The 22,552-nt window shown below is 62.4% G+C and overlaps 1 protein-coding gene across 6 annotated transcripts; it reads left to right on the forward strand.

Annotated features, from left to right (window-relative positions):
• Nucleotides 1-4,501: 4,501 nt before the first annotated feature.
• Nucleotides 4,502-22,552, forward strand: CTNND1 (catenin delta 1). Of its 6 annotated transcripts, none has more exons than XM_042021274.1 (19): nucleotides 4,505-9,237; nucleotides 9,979-10,292; nucleotides 11,313-11,384; nucleotides 11,635-11,793; nucleotides 11,982-12,514; nucleotides 15,465-15,928; nucleotides 16,027-16,210; nucleotides 16,468-16,585; nucleotides 16,898-17,051; nucleotides 17,442-17,459; nucleotides 17,712-17,780; nucleotides 18,239-18,366; nucleotides 18,494-18,644; nucleotides 18,882-19,074; nucleotides 19,165-19,279; nucleotides 19,790-19,877; nucleotides 20,228-20,275; nucleotides 20,381-20,478; nucleotides 20,626-20,955. In XM_042021274.1, the coding sequence occupies exons 2-19, from the start codon at nucleotides 10,098-10,100 to the stop codon at nucleotides 20,728-20,730; spliced, it is 2,892 nt and encodes a 963-aa protein (XP_041877208.1). In that variant the 5' UTR covers nucleotides 4,505-9,237; nucleotides 9,979-10,097; the 3' UTR covers nucleotides 20,731-20,955. The 6 variants fall into 6 exon arrangements, with proteins under 6 accessions (XP_041877211.1, XP_041877212.1, XP_041877208.1 ...); XM_042021280.1 differs by having other exon boundaries at nucleotides 4,508-9,237; nucleotides 20,892-22,552; XM_042021279.1 differs by having other exon boundaries at nucleotides 4,509-9,237; nucleotides 20,889-22,552.

Below are 22,552 nucleotides of genomic sequence, written 5' to 3' on the forward strand. Positions count from 1 at the left end.
TGAGAAGAGCTCCTGGCTGTCTCAGCTGCTTCCCGGTGCTCCCAGCCCCGGTCCCGGCCCAGTCGGAAAGGAGAGGTGGTGGTGCTGGGCTGCATGTGGGTATCTGCTGTGGGTGGGAGGGAGTGTGTGGAACTGCAAAGACGAGTTTTTCCGACCTGGAAGGGTGGGTCACCGGGGGTGTTTGCATGCTGCTGGCAGGCCCCTTGCCCAATGGAGTAACGCATTCCTGCGAGCGTGTTGCTGCACGCAGGGCTGCTGCTTGCCATGCTTGGCTCAGCTGCGGGCAGGCCGGCTCGCTCCGGGGGGAGAGATGTCGTCCCCCTCCTGCTCGCTGGGGTCTGAGGGGGAGGAGGTGGAGAGCCCAGGGTGTTTCTGGGAGAAATCCTCTCTGATGTGGGGAGCCCGCTTACTCCAGGTTGGCTTTGTGCCATCCTTCCTCTCCCTTCTTTTTGCCTCCTTTTACCTCCAGAAGGCACTGGTGCGGCAGAGCCACCTGCTCTCCCCTGATCTCTGCCCAGGGTCTGTCACCAGCAGCTGGCTGGGGTGGAAAACCACTCACTTCCCTTCTCCATTCTCCTTTCAGCAGCAAGAGAAGCTGCCTGTGAAGGGCAGGTGGATGGGCCTGCGGAGCAAAGCTCTGGCAGCCGTGAGAGCTCTGAGGGGACTTGTGCTTGGCTTCCCAGGGTGCCCTGTCCTGCCTTCAGGAGCCTTGGCAGCCCCACGGTGTCAGGGAGCCCTGAGGGAGTCGTGCAGCCATGGAGATGAGGTGTGTGAGGGAGGCTGGAGAGCTGGCTTAGGGGGCACATGTTGTCCTGGGGTTGTGGTATTGGTGCTGCTGTAGCTGTGCAGGTAACCAACCCATCTCTGGGGCATGGCGGGCACAGCCAGAGCCTCACGGGGTTGGAAAACATCTTCCACCCTCTCCTCTAGGATGCTCCCAGCCTTGGACAGCAATGTGATAGCACTGTGGGTGAGAGAACCCCCGGATGTGTTCCCTGGAGGCAGGATGCTTTCAGCAAGCTGGAAGGCCAGGCATCTGCTCTCCTGGGTGGGCCACGCTGACCTTCTGGCTGGCACAGCTGGCCGAGGCTGGGCTGGTGGTGGTGCCCGTGCCTGGCATTCCCAGCCTGGTTCCAGGTCGTCTGCGTGGAGGCCAGGGGCGGCGGGGAGTGGTCCTTGGCAGGACGTCGTGTTTAGAAACTTGCAGGAAAGGGAAGCCACGATGTCATCTCCCGTCTGACCAGGAAGCGCAGGTTTCCTTCCCTTCGGCTCGCACAGGAGCCTGGGAAGCTGCTTCTCGGTGAGAGAGCTGGGGGTGCAGGCAGCTTGGGCACGGGGCTGGGGCAGGATGGAGTCCTGCTGTCCCTCTGAGCGTGGCCTGGCCCGCTCTCCTGTGTGTCCCTTGCCGCTCTGTGTGAGCGCTGGCTCCCGCCAGCCTGTGTGTGCAGCTCGCGGGGCCTCGGAGCGCTCTGGGGGGCTCGCTGTCACCCTGCTGCAGCACCCCCTTCCCCACCTCCAGCCGTGCGTGATTCACTCCCTGGCTCCTGCCTGATGCTTCTCCAGTGGCTTTCCTTCACCCGTTCATTACTGCTCTTGGCAGGGCCCTCGGAGCCGTCTCCAGCAGACGCACGCGTGCAGTTGGAGAGCCGGGCACCTGATGAGGTCATGCCGAGCGAGAGGAGCCGGGCAGTTCAGCCCAGCCCCGCGTGGTTTGTGCTCTGACTCAGCCCTCGGCCGCCCTACCTGCTCGGGGAGTCTGGGCTGGCTGCAGTGAGGGGGAGCAGGGGGTCCCGCTCCTGGGCCGCTCCCTCCGGCCAGCTTGGCTTAATCTCGGCAATTCCCTCCTGGCCACTCCCTCACCAAATGCTACTTCACCTGTTTGCTCAGCGCGGGGAGCGGAGGGGAGCGTGTCCCCTCTGGCAGAGGGAGGGGCGCCCTGTCAGCCTCAGGGGTGCCCGGGTACCCTTTGGGTGGGGAGACCCCACGTGGGGTTGCTGGGAAGGCTGGGGGGCCCTGTCTCCTGCCCTTCTCCCCACTCCTGGTTCCTTGGTGACTTGGTCTTGCAGGAAGGGCGGATAGTGCTGGCTGTCCCCGGTGGTGCAGGGCCTGTGCTGGTGCCAGTGAGATTCTCCTGTGCTTCCTTTGTCCACTGGTTGGAGCAGGGTAACTGGAGCCAGGACCGGTTCCTGGGGCTGCAGGTGCGGGACAGGAAATGATCTCAAGTGGCTTCCTTGGGAAGAGGGCTGTGGGGAAAGCTCTATGCCCGGGAATGGTCCCAGATCCGTGTGCCCGGGTGCTGGGCTGGCACAGGTAGCTGCAGGTGCTTGCGCCCGTGGCCTGATAAAGGGAGGCTGCCCCTAATCCTGCTGGGAATGCTGGCCGCCAGACTGCACTCTCTGCTTGGGGACAGCCAGCAGTGCTTGTGTGCTCTGGAGTAGCTCATGTGCCCCTGGGATGGGGAGCCACAGCATGCAGTTTCCCCCACCTGCAGTGCCCTCGGCTTGGGCAGGCAGCCTCGGGTCTCACAGAGGGGACTTTGCTCCCTGGACTCCACCAGTATGGCCCTTATCTCTGGTGTGTTTGTTCTCTCTGTGGGAGAGAGGCAGCTGAATGGCAAAGTTGAGCCTGGTGGAGGGTGGGGGGGACGGGTGAAGGGCAGGGACATTGGCATGGCTGGAGCCCGGGGGGCCGCGTTGACCTTCAGCCCTGCGCTAGCGTCCACTGAGCTTTGTGGCCGTGGGGACAGCTCATGTGCCCCTTCGAGGTGGCCACTGTTCCTTGGGTGGAGCAGGGGGCTGCCCTGCAATCCCCCCGGCTCACCTGCTCGCCTGGGGCCGCGGTGGCAGAGCCGGGGGGCTGCTGCCTCCCCCTGCCCGGGAGCCACTGGGGTGAAGCAGGAGCCCGCTGGCTTGCCGAAGCGTGGCCTGCCCCGGGAATGCTCTGGCCCCATTCCCAGAATCCGGCGCTGGGTGTTTGTTTGCTGCTGCGCCCCCGAGGTCTGGTGCTACTGTGACAGGAAGCGGGGACGCCGGGGGGAGGGAGGCCGGCCGCCGGCTGGGGATGTGCCTGTGAAATCCCTTTGTCCCTGCCGAGCGCTCAGCTGCGAATTCCCACAGCGAGGAGAGAGAGCCGCCTTTGTGCTGCTGCAGGGCTCCCGACATGTGAATCTCCTGGGCCTGGGGGTGTGAGCCGTGGGGCTGGTGCAGAGGGGCGGCGGGGACCCTGCTTGCTGCTGTCCCCAGGGCGGGGACCTTCGAGGCAGTGCCCCATGGGAGCAGTGGGGCAGTGGGATGCAGCAGGATGTTGCTGGCAGGAAGGCTCCGGCCCTGTGGCCGTCCCGCTTGGGGGCTGCGGGCGGACAGAGTCTCTGCCCGGAGCCCGGCCGCTTGGCTGCCCTCCTGCGGTCCTCTCCTCCCTGAAAATGCCGAGGGAAGCTCGTCTCCCTTCCCCTCGCCGTGGTGCTCCATCCAGCCGGTGCAGAGGGTCGGCAGCTTCCCGGCTCTCCTGGAGGGAAGGAGCTCCTGGCATGCTGTGTCCTGGCCGTGCTCGGAGGCGGGCGAGTGGCCCCTGGCGTGCCTGGGAGGACAGCTGCCCCGCCGCAGGATTGCTGGCATTCCAGCAGAACAATCGCAGCTCTCCACAGCCGACCCTGCGCCGCTCCATGCTCGGCTGCCTCACTCTTGGCCCTGCCGGGGTGGCACCGGCCCGGTGACCTCAGCGCAGCCAGGGACAGATCCCTTCCCCGGGGGATCGCCCGTGTTTCACAACGTCGGCTGTGTCCAGACCCGTCCTGCAGACCCGATCGGTATCTCCGTTCTCGGCCCCCTGCCCTGGCTGAGGGAACGACCCACACTCCTGCTTCCTTCTGCTTCCTCCCCTCCAGCCCCACCCTGCCCTTATCGCTCCCTCCTCATCCTGCTCCCTGGCTGCTGGCCCGCTCCCTTATAAGGTGCGATCTGCACCCGGCTTGCGTCTCCAGGTGACTCCCCTCTCCGAAGGGAGGCTTTCCCAACCCGTCCCGGCTACGTGGCCATCGTCATCCTTGGCACTGGGGGCGGCAGGTGAGGTAGGCCAGGTGGCGATCCCGCTGCCAGTCCAACCAGTTGGGTGTGACGGGCGGAGGAGGAACGGCTCCCTGCCTGTCCCCGCCCGCGGCGCCGCTCCTGGGTGTTCACCCGCCGGGCTCCTGCCGTGACCGGCACCTGGGGCACGGCTCCCCACGGGGGAGGTGGGGCTGGGCCGGGGCAGGCAGGCGCCCAGGGCGGTGTCCGACCTGCCGCTGGAGCAGCCCTTTCCTGGCCACCTGCCAGCCTGCCCGAAGTCCACCGTGCTCTGTGACCTGCCGGCAGGAAGAGCCCTCCTGGAGCCCAGGGCAGGAGGCAAGGAAACCTCTCGTCCGATGTAGCGTCTGGCAGGGCCAGGGTATGCTGGGGAGTGGGGGCAAGGGGCCTCACACAGCCTGGCAATGAGGATGTAGTCCTGGGCAGGGGTCCCTCAAGGGTGGGCTGCTCTGCAATGATGGCTGTGGGCACCTTCCTGCCTCCGGGGGAGAGAGAAAAGCAGCCAAAACTCTCCTTCACCCGCACAGGGATGTGGGATCTACTGCCCACCACCAGCTGTCCTGCTTCCCCCATGGCCTGAGGGCTGTAGGCGCTCTGAGCTGGACACAGGAGCAGGTGAGCCCGGGCCCGTGGTCTCCCCTCCCGTGCCCTGCTGCTTCGGCCAGGCTGAGGTCTAAGGGTTGATGTGTGAGCCTGCACCCTGCGCTCAGCATGGGGAAAGATGCCAAGGATGCTGGCTCATTTATTTTTTAGGTAATTGAGACTGACCAGAAGCCTGTGGTGAATTAGCAGGGCTGTTGAGCCTGTGCAGAGCAAGTGCACTGCGAGCACTCGGACAACTGCAGGCTTGAATTATTGATGGAGTTTCTGTTTTCCTAAGTGCATCATGATAGGCAGCTGCAACCAGGAGAATTCGTTGCTTCCTCTCTTTCTCGAGGACAGGGTCTGGTGCTGAGAGCTTTCAGAGAGCGGGCAGCCGGCTGGCTCTCCTCAGGCCCTCGGGCTGAGAGGGAAAGGCCAGTTATCGGAGCAGAGTTGGGGACTGTGTTGCAAAATTCCTCAGGAAGCGCATCCCTTCTTGTCAGCGTGGCAGGTGGGTCTGGCCCAGGAGCCCCACGGGGACTCAGCCAGCCTGGATAAGGGGCTGTGTCCGTCCTGGCTCTGATGGAGCTGGAGGAGAAGGGCTCTGCTCATGCTTCACGGTGTGGGGGCTGCCAAGGGTGTCTGGCCATGGTGACAAACCTTGCCGCGCGCTGGACAGGTGTCCGGGGGTCTCAAACAAGCGGTGAAGCTGCGTGAAGGGCCGGGACGTGGCAGACAGAGCCGATGCCGTTCTGTTCCCCCTCCCTGGTGGCCAGAGGACGATGGCTGTGGGCGCCTGGTGCGTCCCTTAGCAGGCTGCTGGGGCAGGGATGATGTGGCAGAGGAGATTCTGACTTGGCAGGTGCTTGGGTTGAACTTTGCCCCAAGTGTTCTGTGCTGAGGCAGCGGCCTTAGCCCCAGGGATCCCAAGACCTTTGGGTGACAGCTCTCCAGGGACTCGGGGCATGGAGCAGGGCTGGAGCAGGTTGTTGGAAGAATCCACATAGAGGACTACGCTGGAGATCCCCTGTGCTGCAGTGGTGCTGCCTGTCAAGCCTCCAGCCTGAGTCTTATCTGCCGGATCTTGTCCATTTTCCCTGGCCTGTGGAGTACAATTCCCCATCTGTTGGCTCGGTCTGGGCCCTGGGGTTAATCTTTCTGTGGCAGACTCCAGGAAAACGCTCCTGGTGGGGAGCCTTCAAGGCCTGGACTCCATCCTCTGGCACAGGAGGGTGCAGGTGAACTCTAAGAGGGTATGTCTGTGGTTTGGCCCTGGAAATTTATTTTTCCAGGCAAAGGATTTGTTCTGTGGGAAGGCAGTTCTGCCAGAAGAAGCCAGGGTGAGAGGTTTTGGAAGAACCTGCCGTGTCAAAGCTGGCTGCAGCTGGAGAGCTGTGGAGGGCTCAGGGTCTGGGGTGCCTGTCCGGCTGTGGCCAAGCCTTTATGCAGACTGGAAGATGGTGGTGGGGAAGCTCTGTGCACACAGGTGGGCTGGCAGCTGCCTGCTGGCCAGCAAGCAGCTCTGCTCCTGAGGCTCTGTGACATCTCTCCAGTGGACCCGCTCTGGCTTTGGGACCTGTGGGCACAGCACAGGGTGGGGCTGGTGCCGGGAAGTTGGGAGATAAGGCCAGGGGGATTTAGATGTGGAGCTTCCTGGGTCACTGCGTTGTTCCCTGGTGTTCCCTCGTACTGGCTGCTGGGGGAACGGAGAGGGTTCTGCCCCTGGGGTGAAGCCGCTCAGGGTGTGCTTTGTCCTTAGGCTTTTTGGTTTGCCCTGAACTGAGCCAGCTGAAATATTTTTGGCTTGCTGGGGTTTTTAAGTAACGGGTGTGTCAGCAAGTGCCTCTCTCATGATGAAAGGGCCTTCATGAGCCATCCTCAGAGCTGGTCAGGGTCTGGCTCTGGAAGAATGCTCTGTAGTTGGATCTTCAGAGGCTGGGGGGAAGAGGAGGGGAGGGAATGGGCGCAAAGCGATCCCTGGAATTTCACCCTTGCGGGTTCCTGTGTACTTGGCTTTGCGCTGTCACAAGCAGCTCACTGGCTGGAGGGAGCAGGATGCATAACTGAGGCTCTCCCCTTCCTGCCCTCCCTGCCTCGCTCCGGAGATGGCCACTGAGTGCCCCAAACAGGCATTGGGATGCGTCGAGTGGCTGTGCTGTCCTCCGTCCCTGAATGTGGGGCGGTTTCTTCACGGCTGAGGGGTGTAGGGCCGAGTTTGGAGGTTGTGTGCCAAACCCAGGGAATGGCCGTGCTCCAGCCGGGATGGCGTTGGCTGTGTCTGCGGGGACAGCTCTTGCTGGCCTCTCTGGACCTGGCACTGCCTCTTCATAATTATGTCTTTAATCCCAGATCGATAGAGACAATGGCTGGAACGAGGGCGGAGGGAGCTGGTGTGTCCTGGTGGTGGAGGAAAACTGGGAGAGGCCCCCTTCTGCTGGCACCTCTTGCCCCTTGTGGAGCCATGTCCAGTGCTCAGGGCAGGAATGGCGACTGTGCAGGCAGCATGGCCCCTGACACCGAGTCTCTCTGCTTAACGTGGCCTGATCCTGCTGAGAGACCCTCAGGGTGGCCCCTCCTGAGCATCCACTGGTGGATTTGCGGGTGCGAGGGGACGGGAGCCGGAGGGTGCGGGACCTGTCCTGTTCCTTCCCCTGCTGTTGTGTTTACTCCCTGTGGAAGGGACGGGAAGGAAACAGCCTCGCAGCTGCTCTGGCCCCTTATCTGGGGCCCTAACAGCCCTGCAGGTTTCATTGTTAGTGTCAGTGTTTCCCAGCCCCATTCCCAGGGAACGTGCAGAGGTGGGGACTTGGGGCTGGGGCGGCCCAGTGGGCTGTGCGGGCCCTGCCTGGCAGCCGTGTGGGACCAAGGGGATCTCCTGGGGCTCCCGTCTCTCCTGTCCGTGCTTCCCACAGAGCCAGACCCTGCTAGTCCACACTTGCTGCAGGTGTGATCCTCTTCATGAGACCAGACTAGCCAAGTCTCTCCTTGGAGTCAGGGCGCTGCCTCTGCCCTCCCGTGCCGTAAAAATCTGCCTGTTCTGCATTGGCACAGTTGAGGGCTGGCTGGGGAGCACAGCTGCTTGGACAAGGCCATGTTGTGGAGGATCCCTCGTCCACAGGGGGCTGTTCCCCTCCTTTAAAGGGTTTGCTGAAATACCAGTCTGGAAACAAATCCCAACGAGCCAGGGGACTGCTGGCTGGGATTTTGGATGCTGCTGTTTCGTGGGGTGGTAGGACTGCCCTGTGTCCTGCTGGACAATACTGGGATGTGGCAAGGAGCTGCTCCCCTTCCGTCAGGGAGCCCTGGAAAGGCTGAGGATCTGTGTCCCTGCTTAAAGTGGGTGGTAGCCCACCAGAGATACGGAGTGCTACTCAGGGATGAGAGTTGGGATGTGTCAGCAGTGTTCTGGGAGGCACCGAGCCTCTCCTTTGGAGAATCCTGCAAGTCCGCAGGGCAAGTGAGCAGCAAGGGTCAGAGCCATCCCTGCATTTCCATACAAGGCTCGGGCAGCTGATCGGTTGGAAAAGCCTCAGGGAGTACCTGCCGCGAGGTGGGAGGGGTGGAAAGCTTCGTGCATTCGCCAGGAGTTGTGTCTGGGAGCCTCCAAAAGCTTGCCTGTGCTCCAGAGGGTGGTGGGCCGCGTTCCTCCCAGGGTGCCGGGCTTGGCTGGGTGTGCCACAGCTCCTTCTCCTGCTGGGCACCACGTGGGCACGAGTAGAGCAACTGGATTTTTTTACTGATGAAGGCAGATGACAGAGTGGCAGTGACCAGATGGCGGAACGTGCTGTGGGCGCCCTCCAAAGCGCTTGGAAAGCGTCCACCCTGCGTGGCTGGGCTCCGTCGCGGCGGTGCCACCGTGGCTGACACGCGCCTGCACCCGAGGGAGGCTTTGGGGAGCAGAGCCGCAGGACGAGTGGGGAGGGGTGTGACGGACCAGAAGAGTCTTTACTGAGCTCCTGTGCACCAGCATGTACTGCAGGCTGGGTCCCGAGGGGCTGCAGGAGGTGCTGGGAGCAGGGATGCTGCCTAAGCGAGCTCTCAGCCCCGGGTCGTCCTTATCGGCGCTCCGGGGCGGTGGCACCAGGGAGCGGAGTGGGCAGAGCCGGTGCTGGAGACCGTGGGAAAGCAGCCTCTGTGCCGCCTGCCCGGCTCGAGCGAGTCCCCACACGCCTGCCGTGACTGCACAGCTTTGGGAAAACCTCTCGGCCGGGCTGCGCGGGAGGGGTGGAGGGCTGAGCCCTGGCCACTCCTCCCCGCCTCTGCCGTTTCTCTGAGGGGTGCTGGAGTCTCCGTAGAGCTGGGGGCTGTTGTGGGAGCAGCGCCGCGTTTGCCGCCCACCGGCCCTTCCAGACGCTGCCCATCCTTCAGAGGGGAGGGGGTGGGAGAGAGGCGCCCGTTTCCCAGCTCCGTGCCTGCCCTACCTCCTGTTTGGAGTTCTCGTGTGTGATTTTGACCTGCTCCCGCTGTCCCTGCAGCTCTCTTCCCTCCTGCTTCCTCACTGTGGTGGCTGGGCTGTTTCTCCCATGACTCTCTGCGTCTAGACCTGGCTGTCCCGTGCCTTTGCCAATCAAACCTGAGCTTCCTCCTCTAACAGGTCTGTATGGAACAATATTGCCTTTCTGTACCAAAATGTTGATTGTGGCTCACTTGCTGTTCTCCTTTGGGCGGGGATGTTGGAGGGGTCCAGGCCAAAGCCCATTCCTTGGTCTGTGGGCTGAGCATCCCTGGAGGGTGGTGAGTTTTGGCAGCAGTCACAGGGGCTGATGGGATCCCCATTAGTGGGATCCCATTGCATTCCATCCCCTTTCCTGGCTAGGAAGGAGCTGTGGAGCCAGGGCCGTCTCCCCATCTCTTACCACACCAAGGAGGAGGGAGCAGATAAGTGACAGGGCCCTCTCCCTCCGCCCTTCCCTGGAGGAAGCGGTGGGATGTGGGTCACTTCTTGTTCTTCAGGAGTGTCCCCTGCCCCACCCCAGGGACATGCCCTCCCCTCCTGCACTTCCTGCCCACAGCTTTTCCTTACCCATGAGGTTTTCCCTCAGCCCACAGCAGCTCTTCTGAACCTGGCTCAGCCCCACCTGTTTGGTGTGCTGGGGGGAGCTTCTGGCCCCACAGTGACATTTTTCCAGGCTTTAACGCTGGGGCAGTTTGCATCTGAGTCCTGCTCCAGGACCCTCTTGCCAGCTCTCTGGTGATGGGTGGGAGCGGGTGTTAATGCCGTAAGATTTTTTTTTTTTTTTTTTTTTTCCCCCCTGTTCTGAAAATCTGTCTTAATGAAATCAGTCTCTTCTGACCGCTCTTCTCTCCTCCTTTCCTCCCCCAAAATCATGTGCAGTGAAGAGAGGGGCTCCTGCCCTTCGAGGTCACTTTTCCCACCCTCACCTTGCCACCAAGCCGCCTTCGCTTGTGCCTCCCTGTGCCCCCCGCCCTGCCCACCCTGGGCACCCGTCACCCATGGACGACTCGGAAGTGGAGTCGACCGCCAGCATCCTTGCCTCTGTCAAGGAGCAGGAGGCACAGTTCGAGAAGCTGACCCGGGCCCTGGAGGAGGAACGGCGCCATGTCTCAGCCCAGCTGGAGCGAGTGCGGGTCTCCCCACAGGACGCCGGCCCGGGCTTGGCCAACGGCACGCTCACCCGGCGGCACCAGGTAAAACACCCCCTCGGCAGAGGGGGCGTGCACAGGCTCCTGGAGCCCCCGGAGCTGCCTCCCCTCAGCCCTCCTTGGATACGGGAGGAGGAGGAGGGCCCGGCTGTTCTTGTGGCACTGGTGTACTGGAGTTGGTCTGGGGGTGTGCAGGCCTGCCTCGGCAGACAGAGGCTTCGGGGGAGGAGGTGCCAGCCTGGAGGGTCTTGCTGCCAGGTCGGCTCTGCTCTGGTTTTGGGAAGGTCAGAGGTTGGCTGTGCTGAGTTCCAGGGCATCTCTGCTCCCCATCCCACTCGGCTGCTTGGAGGGCAGCCGGAATGCTGGGGCTGGGGGCTGCGTGTCTCCCTCTGTGTGTGACAAAGGGCAAATCCCTGGAGTCTGTCGGTCCCCCCACGGCCAAACCAGGGCTTGGAGAGATCTTCTCTGCAGGGCTGGAAATGTGGTCTCATCTGCCTTGGCTTGAGGTGTCTCCTCACTTTCTCAGGCTCAGTCTTGGAGAGGGGTGCCCGGAGGGCTGGTGCGTGGTGGTGTGCAGGAGCCGGGTGCCTTTCCGGCTGTGGAAGGTGGTGGTGCCAGGAGGGACCTGTGGGGCAGGGCAGGATGGACAGAGGAAGAGTTCAAGTGTCAAACAGCAGCACCCTGCGATCGGCCACCGCGCGGTTCCCCCAGGCCCGGGGGGGCCTCTGGGGTCACTGGTGGCTCCTGCCTCGGGAGATGTGGAAGGTGTCCGGGGCCCTGCTGGGGAGCAGGGAAAGGTCGTGGCCATTCCATCAGGAGCGTGCGGGAGAGCTGGGATGTCAGGGTGTCTCCTCCGACTGTTCCCCAGGCTGGCCCAGAGGAGGTTTTGCTGCACATGGCACAGACCCCTGAGGAGTACGTTCCTCTCCTGGGGCTCCCGTGGGGTGCATGGCGGGTGTGTCTGTCCGATGCGTGAGACGGGCTGCTCAGGGCCCTGCAGGGAGGTGAGGATGGATGCGTGGTGGATCCGTGTAGTAACAGGCCTGCTGCCCTGCTGTGTTTCAGAACGGACGTTTCCTGGGCGATGCTGACCTGGAAAGGCAGAAGTATTCAGATCTGAAGCTCAACGGGCCACAGGTAGGGGGAGCTCGGCCCTCTGGCTGTGGGCAGCCTCCTTGCTGGGGGAGGGTCCAGGACAGTGCCCTAGTGTCCCCATTCCAACTGGGAGAGGGTGACTTGGGCTTCTCATGTGGCCACTCTGGCTTAAAGGTACCGTCTTCCGAAAGGTATCAGGGCTCCCTGTGAGGAAAGATCTCTCATCCAGCTGACTCCCAGGAAGGTCCAGACTGGTGACAGGGTCTGACTACCTGTTGCTTTCTCCTGTCAGGACCACAGCCACCTCTTGTACAGCACAATCCCCAGGATGCAGGACCCGGGCCAGATCGTGGAGGAGACGTACACCATGGAGGAGGACCCGGAAGGGGCCATGTCAGTTGTGTCTGTGGAGACATCGGATGATGGGACAACCCGGCGTACAGAGACCACGGTACAGGCCTGGGGACACCATGGAGGGACAGGGCACGGTGGGGGACCCTGGTGGCTGGGTGCTCTGCCATGAGCTGAAACAGGGCGTGAAATGGTCCTGAAGTAAAGTGCTGGGCCGGCAGGGGAATGTGGGGACGCAGGGACATGGTGGGTTTCCTAATGTGAGCGTGTCCTGCTCCACCCTTCCAGGTGAAGAAAGTGGTGAAGACCGTGACCACCCGGACGGTGCAGCAGGTGCCGGTGGGGCCTGATGGGCTGCCTTTGGAAACGTCCCCCGTCACCAGCAACTATGTCCAGACCATGGACAGGAACTTCCGCAAGAACGGCAATGGGGGCCCCGGCAGCTACCTGGGCCAGGCGGGCACAGCCACCCTCCCTCGCAACTACCACTACCCCGACGGCTACGGCCGCCCCTACGAGGACGGGTACCCGGGCAGCGACCACAGCTACGGCAGCCTGTCCCGCGTCACCCGCATCGACGAGCGCTACCGCCCCTCCATGGACACCTACCGCGCCCCCAGCCGCCAGGATATCTACGGCCCCCAGCCCCAGGTGCGCGTCGGGGGCAGCAACATGGACCTCAACCATTTCCACCCCGAGCCCTACGGCCTGGAGGATGACCAGCGCAGCGTGGGCTTTGAAGACGTGGACTACGGGCTCATGTCTGACTACGGCACGGCCAGGAGGGCGGGGACCCCGTCTGACGCTCGGCGGCGGCTCAGGTACGTGGCAGGAGGCTCTGGGGTGCTCTGGGGTCCCTTGAACTTCACCCTCCTTGGAGGAGGGAGGACCACGGACACAACACTTTGAGCTGAGTCACACGTGGCTCACGCAGGAGAAAACTTGCATCCGCTTCTAATTGTCTGCTTAATTGGTGGTTAAACCTGGGTGCTAATTGAGCCGGTCGTCCTGCAGCCAGGAGTTCCGGTGGGCAGCTGGATGTAGCTCCAGGCCCTTCCCTCTGTGCCACCAGGGCCGTGTGTGCCCCAGTGTGGTGCATCCCTCTGGGAGTGGTGCCTGTGTGGGTTGTGTGTCGGGAGCAGCTGCAGTCCCACGACTGTGCTCTCTCTGAGCCAAGAGCAGCCCCGGGAAGCGGAGCTGAGCCCAGGCTGGGGTGAGCAGGGCTCGGCCCCACAGTGCCCCAGGAGCGTTCCTGCACAGCCCGACCCTGCCACAGGGCAGGGTGGGAGAAGCTGCTCAACCTGTTCGGCGGCAGCAGCAGCAGCTTCTCCTCCTTGTGTGTCTGTGGCGATGGCGGCTCCTCCAGCTTGCTGGGCTGTGCTGCCCTCGGAGGCCAGAGCAGGGTCCTGGAGCTCCTTCCTGCCCTGCCAGGCATTCAGGATGTCACATGCCTGAGGTCGTGACTCCTGCCCGTTTATCTCTGGTGCCAGCTGTCCCTGCGCAAGTACTGCTTCCTGCTCTGCTCCTTGCTGGGCTGTCAGCAGGACTTCGGGCAGGTGCTGGGGGATGGCTCTGGGCGTGGTGAGGTAGCAGTGGAGCGAGGGGCTGAGCCAGAGTCCTGGAGATGGGGAAGGGACTGTGTCAGCACCTCCTGAGTGCCCCAGAGTGGGCCCAGGCAGACAGGTAAGGCTCAGCACAGGCTGCCTAAAATCCTGGGACACAAAACAGAGACAACAGGGAGAGAGACCTGGGGGAGAGGAGACTCTTGCCAGCCCCTGTGGAGATCTGCCCAATCCAGGTGCATGCTGTAAATCCAGGGTAGCTCCTGGCTGCGAGAGGGACCAAAGGAGCAGCTTTGTCTGTCCTTGTGGCTGGTGCCAGCACAAGTGCTCCTGGGCTCTGCTGAACCAGTCAGGGCGGTTGCTCACCCAGATGGATTTGCTCGGCGTCCTCGCTTTGTGCAGCTTGTGCCGGCTGGAGGAGGGCAGGCAGGGCTGCTCCAGGCTTTTCCCCCCTTGGGCAGCCGGGGACGAGCCAGTGTGGGCAGTTTTGAGCACATGGCCATCAGGTCTCATCCCTCAGGGAACATCTTGGGCAGAAGGGGTTACACGGGTGTGTCCAACCCCTGGCTGCTTGGCCAGACAGAGACTCTGGCTCGTGTACTTTCCCTGGGCTGTGTCCTGGGTGGCCTTTGAGACCACAAGCCCTCTCTGCTGCGCAGGAAGGTGTCTGTGCTCCTGCTCCTCCAGGTCCTGGAGGACGGGGGTTACAGGAGCCAAGTGCAGGAGCTGCATCCGGGTGGGAGGCTGGGGGATGTGGGTCATGCAGGGAGAGTCAACTCTATTGGAGTTGTGGGAGCGACTCAGGGTATGAAAGATGGGTTGGTGGGCCCCTGAGCCGGCTCCCCCTCCCCGGGCAGAGAGAGCGATAAAGATCACAGCAATCTGTGGAATCCAGGCGCTGTTGAGCTTGGCTTGTCCCTCACCTTCTCAGTTACCGTCCGCGCGGGCTGCCCAGCTCGCAGCGATGGGAACAGGGAGAGCAGCGTCCCCCCGCCTCAGAGATGTTTGTCTTGAGCAGGAGCCTGGCTGTTAACGACTTCCCTTCGGGGAGGCAGCTCGCCAGGCACGCGGAGCCGAAGGAGCGCCTCGAGCCGCGGGACACCGCGCGCGCTGGCTGCCATCAGCCGCGGAGAGCTCCGGCCCCTGCTCTGGGGCTCTTCTCGGAGCTCCCTCTGCAGGGAAGGAGGGAAGGAAGGTCCTTCCCTGCCCAGCCCCGTCTTGCCTGGGGGGGGGATCCGGCACCGCAGGAGGTGGAATCCCCCACACTTGCAGAGTGGGATCTGGCACTGTGGCGGGATGGGACCTCCCTTCCAGGGAGCTTGAGTCTTGGCACGGGAGCAGGATCAGCTGCCAGCCGTGTTGGCAAGTGTTGGTGGCCGCGTCCCGCTCCAGCCTTGTGCTGCTGCTGCTCCTCGGCACCTCTGAGCAGCCAGGCGTGGTCCCCACTGGGACCTGCTGGAAGCCAGCCGGGCAGCCCGCCGCCGCACCACGGCGGTGCCACAGCGCCCGGTGGGTGCGTGGCTGCGCAAGCGGCTCTAAAGCTGGTGGCTTGGGCAAGTCCTGTACCAGAGGCTGTAGGAAGGGACGTGGTGGCAGCAGCAGGACCTGCCACCATCCTTGTCAGGATGCTCATGGGCAGGAGCTGAGTGTGCCTGATCCAGGAGCTCGGGAGGTGGCTGAGCAGCCCCTGGGGCAGGTGTGAGCCAGAGCAGAGAGTGGAAGCCTCTCCTTGGGTCTTGTTTGAATGTCCTCAGTGTCCTGGCACAGCAGGGGTGACAGAGCTGTTCCCTCCCATCCCTTTCTGTTGGAAATCACTGGATTCCTCTGCCTGTGTGGGGGAAGGATTATAGTGCCAGTGACTGCAAAAATGGGAGAATCTGGGGTTTGAGAAGATGTGTGTGTTCTGGGAGTGTGAAATGTCACTTCGGCATGTGGGGCAGTAGTTAACACTTCAAACTTCCGTGTGCTTTTTTGGGCTCATTCCCAGCGCTGCCAGTCTGTGGATGAGCTGCTCCTGGTCAGGATGCGGGGGTGGGCAGCAGTGCACCTTGCCTGTGGGGCTGGCTCTTGCCCGTGCCCCAGGGCTGGCTCCTGCTTCCACAGGGCTCAGAGACCAGGATCCAGCTTCATCCCTTCTGGTGGGCTGGAGGGGACACAGCCTCCCCCAGGTCCGGGATTGTGCTCAGACACCCTCTGCCCTCTCTCCTAGGAGTTATGAAGACATGCTGGTGGATGATGTGGCCCCCGACCGGTACTACTGGGCCCCGCTGGCCCAGCACGAGCGGGGCAGCCTGGCCAGCCTGGACAGCCTGCGGAAAGGCGGCCCGGCCCCAGGGAACTGGCGCCAGCCGGAGCTGCCGGAGGTCATAGCCATGCTGAGCTTCCGGCTGGACGCCGTCAAGTCCAACGCGGCCGCCTACCTGCAGCACCTGTGCTACCGCAACGACAAGGTGAAGACGGAGGTGCGCCGGCTGAAGGGCATCCCCGTGCTCGTGGGGCTGCTGGACCACCCCAAGAAGGAGGTGCACTACGGCGCCTGTGGAGCCCTCAAGAACATCTCCTTCGGCAAGGACCAGGATAACAAGATCGCCATCAAGAACTGCGACGGCGTGCCCGCGCTGGTGCGCCTGCTGCGCAAGGCCCACGACATGGACCTCACCGAGGTCATCACAGGTAGTGACTCCAGGGAGGGCAGGGCAGGGCAGGCTGGGCCCTGGGGTGGGGTCTGTGACCAGGGTCCGAGTGCTCACCTTCCGCTTGTGGCGTTGCAGGGACGCTGTGGAACCTCTCCTCGCACGACTCCATCAAGATGGCCATCGTGGATCACGCACTACATGCCCTGACGGATGAGGTGGTCATTCCCCGCTCCGGCTGGGAGCGGGAGCCCAACGAGGACTCCAAACCCCGCCATATAGAGTGGGAGTCGGTGCTCACCAACACCGCTGGCTGCCTTAGGTATGGATCTGTCAGAGCACTGGCCTGGGTTTGGGCTGCAACACTCTTTCCGGGCCGTTCCTGGCACTTCCAGGGGTCTGTGGAGCAGCTGCTCTGCTAAGACAGCTGCTGGTGACGCAGACCCTGAGTTTGGAGGCGTTTCCCCTCGGTGAGGGGAGCCACAGGAGCCGTTTTCTCTCTTGAGCTCTGCGGGGTGCGGGCTGCCCCTCGCCTGCTCTCAGCTGTCTCTCCGGTGACGGTTCTCTCCTGCCTGCCAGGAACGTGAGCTCGGAGCGGAGCGAGGCCCGTCGGAAGCTGCGGGAATGTGACGGGCTGGTGGACGCCCTGATCTACATCGTGCAGTCCGAGATCGGCCAGAAGGACTCGGACAGCAAGGTACCCCACAGCGGGGTTGGTGTCGGGAAGGGGAGAGCCTGCGTGGGGTGCACCTGGCGCAGTTGGACCAGGAGGTGTCTGGCTCTCAGCCTGCGGTTTGGGGTAGCAATGTTGGCCTCCCCAGTGGGGGCCTGGTTGTGTCACTCATCCCCACGCTGCTGTCCCTGGCTCAGGGCTTCCCAGTCTGCCTGGGTTAAGGTCTTGGCTTGGGTTTTCCTTGAGCTTTAAGCTGAAGGCTGGGTCGGGCCCTCGCTCGCAGAGCTGGAGTGCTGCTCCCAGCGTCTCAGTCAGACGCTCTGGTTCTCTCCCCAGCTGGTGGAGAACTGTGTGTGCCTGCTGAGGAACCTGTCCTACCAAGTCCACCGCGAGATCCCCCACGCCGAGCGCTACCAGGAGACGCCCCTTGCCCCTGCCAACAATGCCGGGCCCCACGCCGCCAGCTGCTTCGGGGCCAAGAAAGGCAAAGGTTCGTGTGCCAGCAGCAGCAGGGAGGGGAGGGAGGGGGACAGAGGCGGCTCTCGAGGGTGGTCTGGGGTCTCTGTGCTCCTACTGGGGCATCTCGTGTGAAGGCTGGAGGGGGCAGCTTTCTCCAGAGGCGCAATGGTCCCTGCTTCCCTGGCTCTGGGAGCTGCTGCTTGGCTTGCCCCAAAGCGTTTGACACAAGCTGTGGTGGGTGTCCGTGGTGGCGGGATGGTGACGGATACATGTCCATTAATTCCACGCCTTCCCTTGTCTCCTGTGTTACCCCTTCCCCTCCCCTTTGCTTTCTTGCCAAATGATCTGCCCCATGACGCTGTCGGCACCTCTCTTCTCCTGCCTCCCCTCTCTCCTGTCCTTCTCTCCGCCTCACCAATAGACGAGTGGTTCTCCAGAGGTGAGTGCGCTCTTGGTTTTACTTTTCCTGTGGTTTAATTGGGTGCTTTCTCCAGCTCTCTTTGTCCCCCCTCCCCAGCTGGGCACGTTCTGCCTGCAGCGTGGCTAATGCCCCCAATGTCCTCTCCTGGGACATGCTGGTTGCTTGGCTTCAGCTCGCCTCTGGGCTTGTTCCTGCAAGTGGCAAAGAGCTGTTGGGCCGAGGTGGGTGGGGAGAGGAGGAGTCTCACGCCTCTCCACTTGCCGTTTGAAGGTAAAAAGCTCCCGGAAGACCCTGGTGCCGACACAGTGGATTTTCCCAAAAGAACAACTCCAGCCAAAGGTATGCTCCTTGAGCAATTATGCAGGGCTTGGGTGTCAGGGCAGCTTTTGCCACAGCAGCCTGGGAGAGGAGCGAGCAAGAGGAGCTGTTTCCCATTCAAGTGAGCCTCTCCAATGGGCAGAAGTTGTGTTTGGAGCAGGAATGCCCAAGGGCTTGTTAAAACGGGAGCTCTGCCAGTAGTTGTGAGGATCTTGTGCATGGATGAGGTCAGCGCTGCCTCAGGACAGCCGCCCTTCAGAGGGAAGTACTGCTCCAGGGGGTCAATCACAGCCCCTGGCCAAGCAGCGGCTGGAGTCTCTGGTACCCTGGGGCAGCCTGGCCCTCTGTGCCAAGGATCCCACCCCCTGGGAGCCTGGGAAGAAGCTTCCAGCCTCATCTGCCCAGCAGTGCCCCTTTGGATTAGGCAGACGCTAGTGGAGCCCTTGGATAAGCCCTTCCTACCCATGTGCTCCCGGCAGGCTACGAGCTCCTCTTCCAGCCAGAAGTGGTGCGGATATACATCTCCCTCCTGAAGGAAAGCAAGACCCCAGCTATCCTGGAGGCTTCGGCTGGAGCCATCCAGAACCTGTGCGCGGGCAGCTGGACGGTGAGTACCCGCAGAGCTGGCGGCGTGGCAGGGAGGGGGCCCGGGCGGCCGGGAGCACCGCACCGCCCGTGGGGCCGGCGGGTGTGCCCAGCCCCGGGTGACGCGGTGGCCCCGTGCCTCCCCGCAGTACGGCCGCTACATCCGCTCGGCCCTGCGCCAGGAGAAGGGGCTCTCCGCCATCGCCGACCTCCTGACCCACGACAGCGAGCGCGTGGTGAAAGCGGCGTCCGGGGCCCTGCGCAACCTGGCTGTGGACCTGCGCAACAAGGAGCTGATCGGTGAGGACGGCACGCTCCCTGTACCCACGCGGGCTAGGCAGGAGCTTCCTCCTCCTCCTCCTGGCTGCCGGGGAAGTGCATGGGCACAGCGTCAGCCCAGCTTCTGTCTGCTGCCCCCGCCCAGAGCAGAGAGTGCTGAGCTCTGCAGAGAGGGGCAGCACAATGGGTCACCTGCCGGTGGTTTTCCCTTCAGTCCTGTTGCCTGCTTGCTCATGCCCAGCTCTTTATCCTTCCCAGGCAAACATGCCATCCCCAACCTGGTGAAGAACCTGCCTGGAGGCCAGCAGACCCCTGCCAAAAACCTCTCTGAGGACACAGTAGTGTCAATCCTCAACACCATCAATGAAGTGATCGTGGACAACCTCGAGGCGGCCAAGAAGCTCCGGGAAACACAGGGCATCGAGAAGCTTGTGCTGATCAACAAATCTGGGTAGGCTCTGCTCAAAGGATGATGCTGGGGGTGGAGAGGGGCTTCACTTTCTCCAGGTTTCCAAACATCTCTTCCTTCGCCTCTTCCTAGGAACCGCTCAGAGAGAGAAGTCCGGGCAGCCGCCCTCGTCCTGCAGACAGTCTGGGGCTATAAGGAGCTGCGGAAGCCCCTTGAGAAGGAAGGCTGGAAGAAGTCAGATTTCCAGGTGCGGGGATGCCCTGGGGCGGTCGGTGGGGGGTCCTGCAGCAGGGAGGAGGGTGTTCCTGGAGCTTGGCAGTACTGGCCTGCAGCTCTTCACCCTGCTGGTGGCACTGGGCACTCGCAGAGGTGTCCCTGTGCTGTTTTTCAGCTAATGGCCAGCAGGAAGTCTCTGCTCGGAGCACTCTGTAAAGTGTTGTGCCCCTGTCCCACATGAGCATGAGGCAGGAATTTTGTCACCCCAAGTGCTGCTGTGGCAGTGCTGAAGAATGAGGTTCTCCCAGGCTCAGTTTCCTTCCCAAAAGCGGGGACTGCCCTTGCTACTGGAGGGCCGGGCACTGCCCTGGTCCAGGCAGGCCCCCCCATCCTGACAGGGGTGCAGTGGGGACTTCAGCACCCTCTGGTTACTTTGGGGCCCTTCCTCAAGGGCCGTGGGAGGGCTCCTGGGTTTGTGCTAGTGCTGGTGGGAAGGAGCCTCTGGGCCCAGGGTTTGAGTGGTCACTGTCTGTTACGGTAGGTGAACCTGAGCAATGCCTCTCGGACCCAGGGAGGCAACTCCTTTGATGACAGCACCTTGCCTCTCATCGACAGGAACCAAAAAACAGGTATGTGCCCACCTTCAGCACCGTGCCCGCCATCGTCCCTCTGCCTCGTGGGTACCCAGGGCAGCTGGTGTTGGTCCCCTCCCTGCTCTTCAGCTTTGGCTCCCCTGGCAGCCAGAGCTGCTCACACAAGGCCATCAGTCTGGGACTTGGGTGGCTTTCCTGGACATCAGAGCTGTCAGTTTGGGCCTTAGATGGCTTCTTGGGGCTGGCACCTTAGGTCCTGTGGTGTCCTTGGGTCACAGAGCTGCAGCTGCAGCTGTGCCCGGGCTCCCCCAGCCGGGGCAGGGAGCAGTTCCTCTGCGGCTCCTGGCTGCAGGGACTGTCCCTGATGTGCTCTCCCATGCTTGTAGACAAGAAATCCTCCCGGGAGGAGATCCAGATGAGCAACATGGGACCAGGTAGGAGAGGGGACCCTCCCTCGGTATGTGGGGAGTGGGGCAGAGTTCACATCTGCTGCGGGGGTGGTGCAGCAGACTGACCGACTGTCCCCTCTCCTGCTCCAGACAACTATTCCACGCTCAACGAGAGGGACCACAGCAGGACGCTGGACCGATCTGGTGACCTCGGGGAGATGGAGCCGGTGAAGGCAGCGCCGCTGATGGTGAGCAGTTCTCCTGAACTCGGGAAGAGTGGGATGGGTGCAGGAAATGCCGCATTGCTGTCCTGGCTGGCAGAGGAGGGGAGAGCTGGGCTCCCACAACTAACACCCCCCATGCCATGGCCCCCTACTAACCCCGTGTGTCTGCAGCAGGAGGAGGGGCAGGAGTCTCAGCCCGAGGTAGAGGAGGCAGAGGAAGATGCTGCTGTGCCCTCCCCCATGTCGGTATGTCCCACGGTGTCCTGCCCAATCTGACAGTGGTGACAGATCCTGCTGTGCTCTTAGGGGTGCTTGGCCAGCCAAATCCTGCTCCAATCACTGCTGCTGCAATCACTGATGCCGTGATCCTGCCTCCGCTCTTGCTCCTGCTCCAGCCTTAATGCCTGTCCCCCTCTCTCTCTCTCTCTCCACAGCAGAAGATCTAGCTGGCCTCCCCGCCTCCACTCCGTTTGGGTTGATAATATATTATATATATAAATATATAACTCTTCATGGTGGAATGGACCGACTTTTACCTTGTCTTATTGTTGGAATTTTTGCTGGACTCTCTGTGCCAACCATCCAGCCAAACGCCTGGGCCGGGTCCCCGGGGCAGCCCGGGCCACTCGGTCTCCTCGGGCCGCTGCACCTCCCTGTTCTGGGACACCACCACTGAGAACAACTCCTTCTCCTCCCGTCCTCCACCACTTCCCTCTTCCTGAGAGTTAAACCTTCCTGCCTGACTCTGCCGGATCAGCCGGCGTGGATGCTGCACAAGGACTCGGATCTCTGCCTTGACCAGGAGCTGCCTTCTCTCCCACGCCTTCGCCCTGCTCCGAGGCGTCTGCAGGGACAGGGACTGGGACCTCACTCGCCGCCGCCTTGTTTTTGGTTTGGTTTTGTTGCCTATAGGATATATTTTTTTGTGCAGGATCACTCTTCAGCCAGGGCCGTGGGGACAACAGGAGCATCCCTCCTCCCTGAGGGCTGCAGGACCAGAGTCCGGGGGCTGGAGGCGCGGGGGGCGAGAGGAAGGAAAAGCAGCAATAATGTCTCTTGCTTTGCTCTAGATGAGGCTTCGAGGGCGTGGGAAGGGGGAGATCCAGCTCTGGATCCTGCAGAGGGGTCTGGATGGGGCCCTGGCTCCCACCCAGTGCCTGTGTGAGGAGGATCCTTCTGTGAGGAGGGGGGGCCGTGGGCCGGGGTCCCGCGGAGGGAGGAGATTTGGGTTTTGGGGAGAGCGGGCGGTTCAGGGCGCACTGTGCCGGGCACCTGGAGCCGGGATCCCGCGGCGCTGCCCCGCTGACTTTCTCTTGACACGTGCCTTTCTTTTGCCACTGTGAAATAGCTCTTTGAATCGTACTGTCCAGCTGCTTCCCTGGGAAAGGGGAGTTTCCCGGGCTTCTGGCAGGGCTGAGCTCTTCCCTTCCCCACTGGGAGCCTTACCTGTCTGCAGTGGGGCTGGGAGCCTGTCTGGGGGGAACCCAGCTCCCCTGCCCTCTCTCAGAGGGTGCAGGGGGTGCTCATCGGCATCCTGGCCTGGGCTGCCGCGGGAGCTGGGATGTGCTCCTCCTCCTCCTCCTCCTCCTCTTGGCTGTGGTGCTGGGGCACATCCATGTGCTGTGATCTTTCGGGAGGCCCTGGGGCTCCCTGTGCAACTGGAAGCCTCTGCAGGAGGCTGCAAACTGGAGCAGGAGCCCTCCCAGCCCGGGGCTCCCCCCGGGGCGGGCTCTCCGGGGCGCGGGGAGGTGGTGGGGTGGAGCTGGTGCCTTGCTCCTGCCCCAGTTCACCCCCAGTTCTGGCTGGGCCTGCCCTGCTTCTAGCCCCACCTCAGCTCGGTTGGGTTTTGTTCTGGGGTCTAACTCTTCTCTTTTCCTTTAAATATGTAAAACACTAATTCCTTTTTTAATTTTTAATTCCAAATGAACCAAAAAGCCAGCATCCCCCTTCTCTCCTCCTCGGCCCTGGTGGGGAGGGGGGCCAAGGAGGCGGGGAGGGGGAAGCGCCAAGCCGTTCCTTGTCTGATTCCTGTGCACACTCTTGTAACGCTTTTAAAACAAAATGATTTTTTTATATAAATAAAGTTTTTAAAGTGTGA

Source organism: Corvus kubaryi, unplaced genomic scaffold (genome assembly GCF_017639235.1).
Source record: "Corvus kubaryi isolate FWS band 111438036 unplaced genomic scaffold, C.kubaryi_AGA036_p1.0 37130, whole genome shotgun sequence".
In the NCBI taxonomy this organism is placed as follows: Eukaryota; Metazoa; Chordata; class Aves; order Passeriformes; family Corvidae; genus Corvus; species Corvus kubaryi.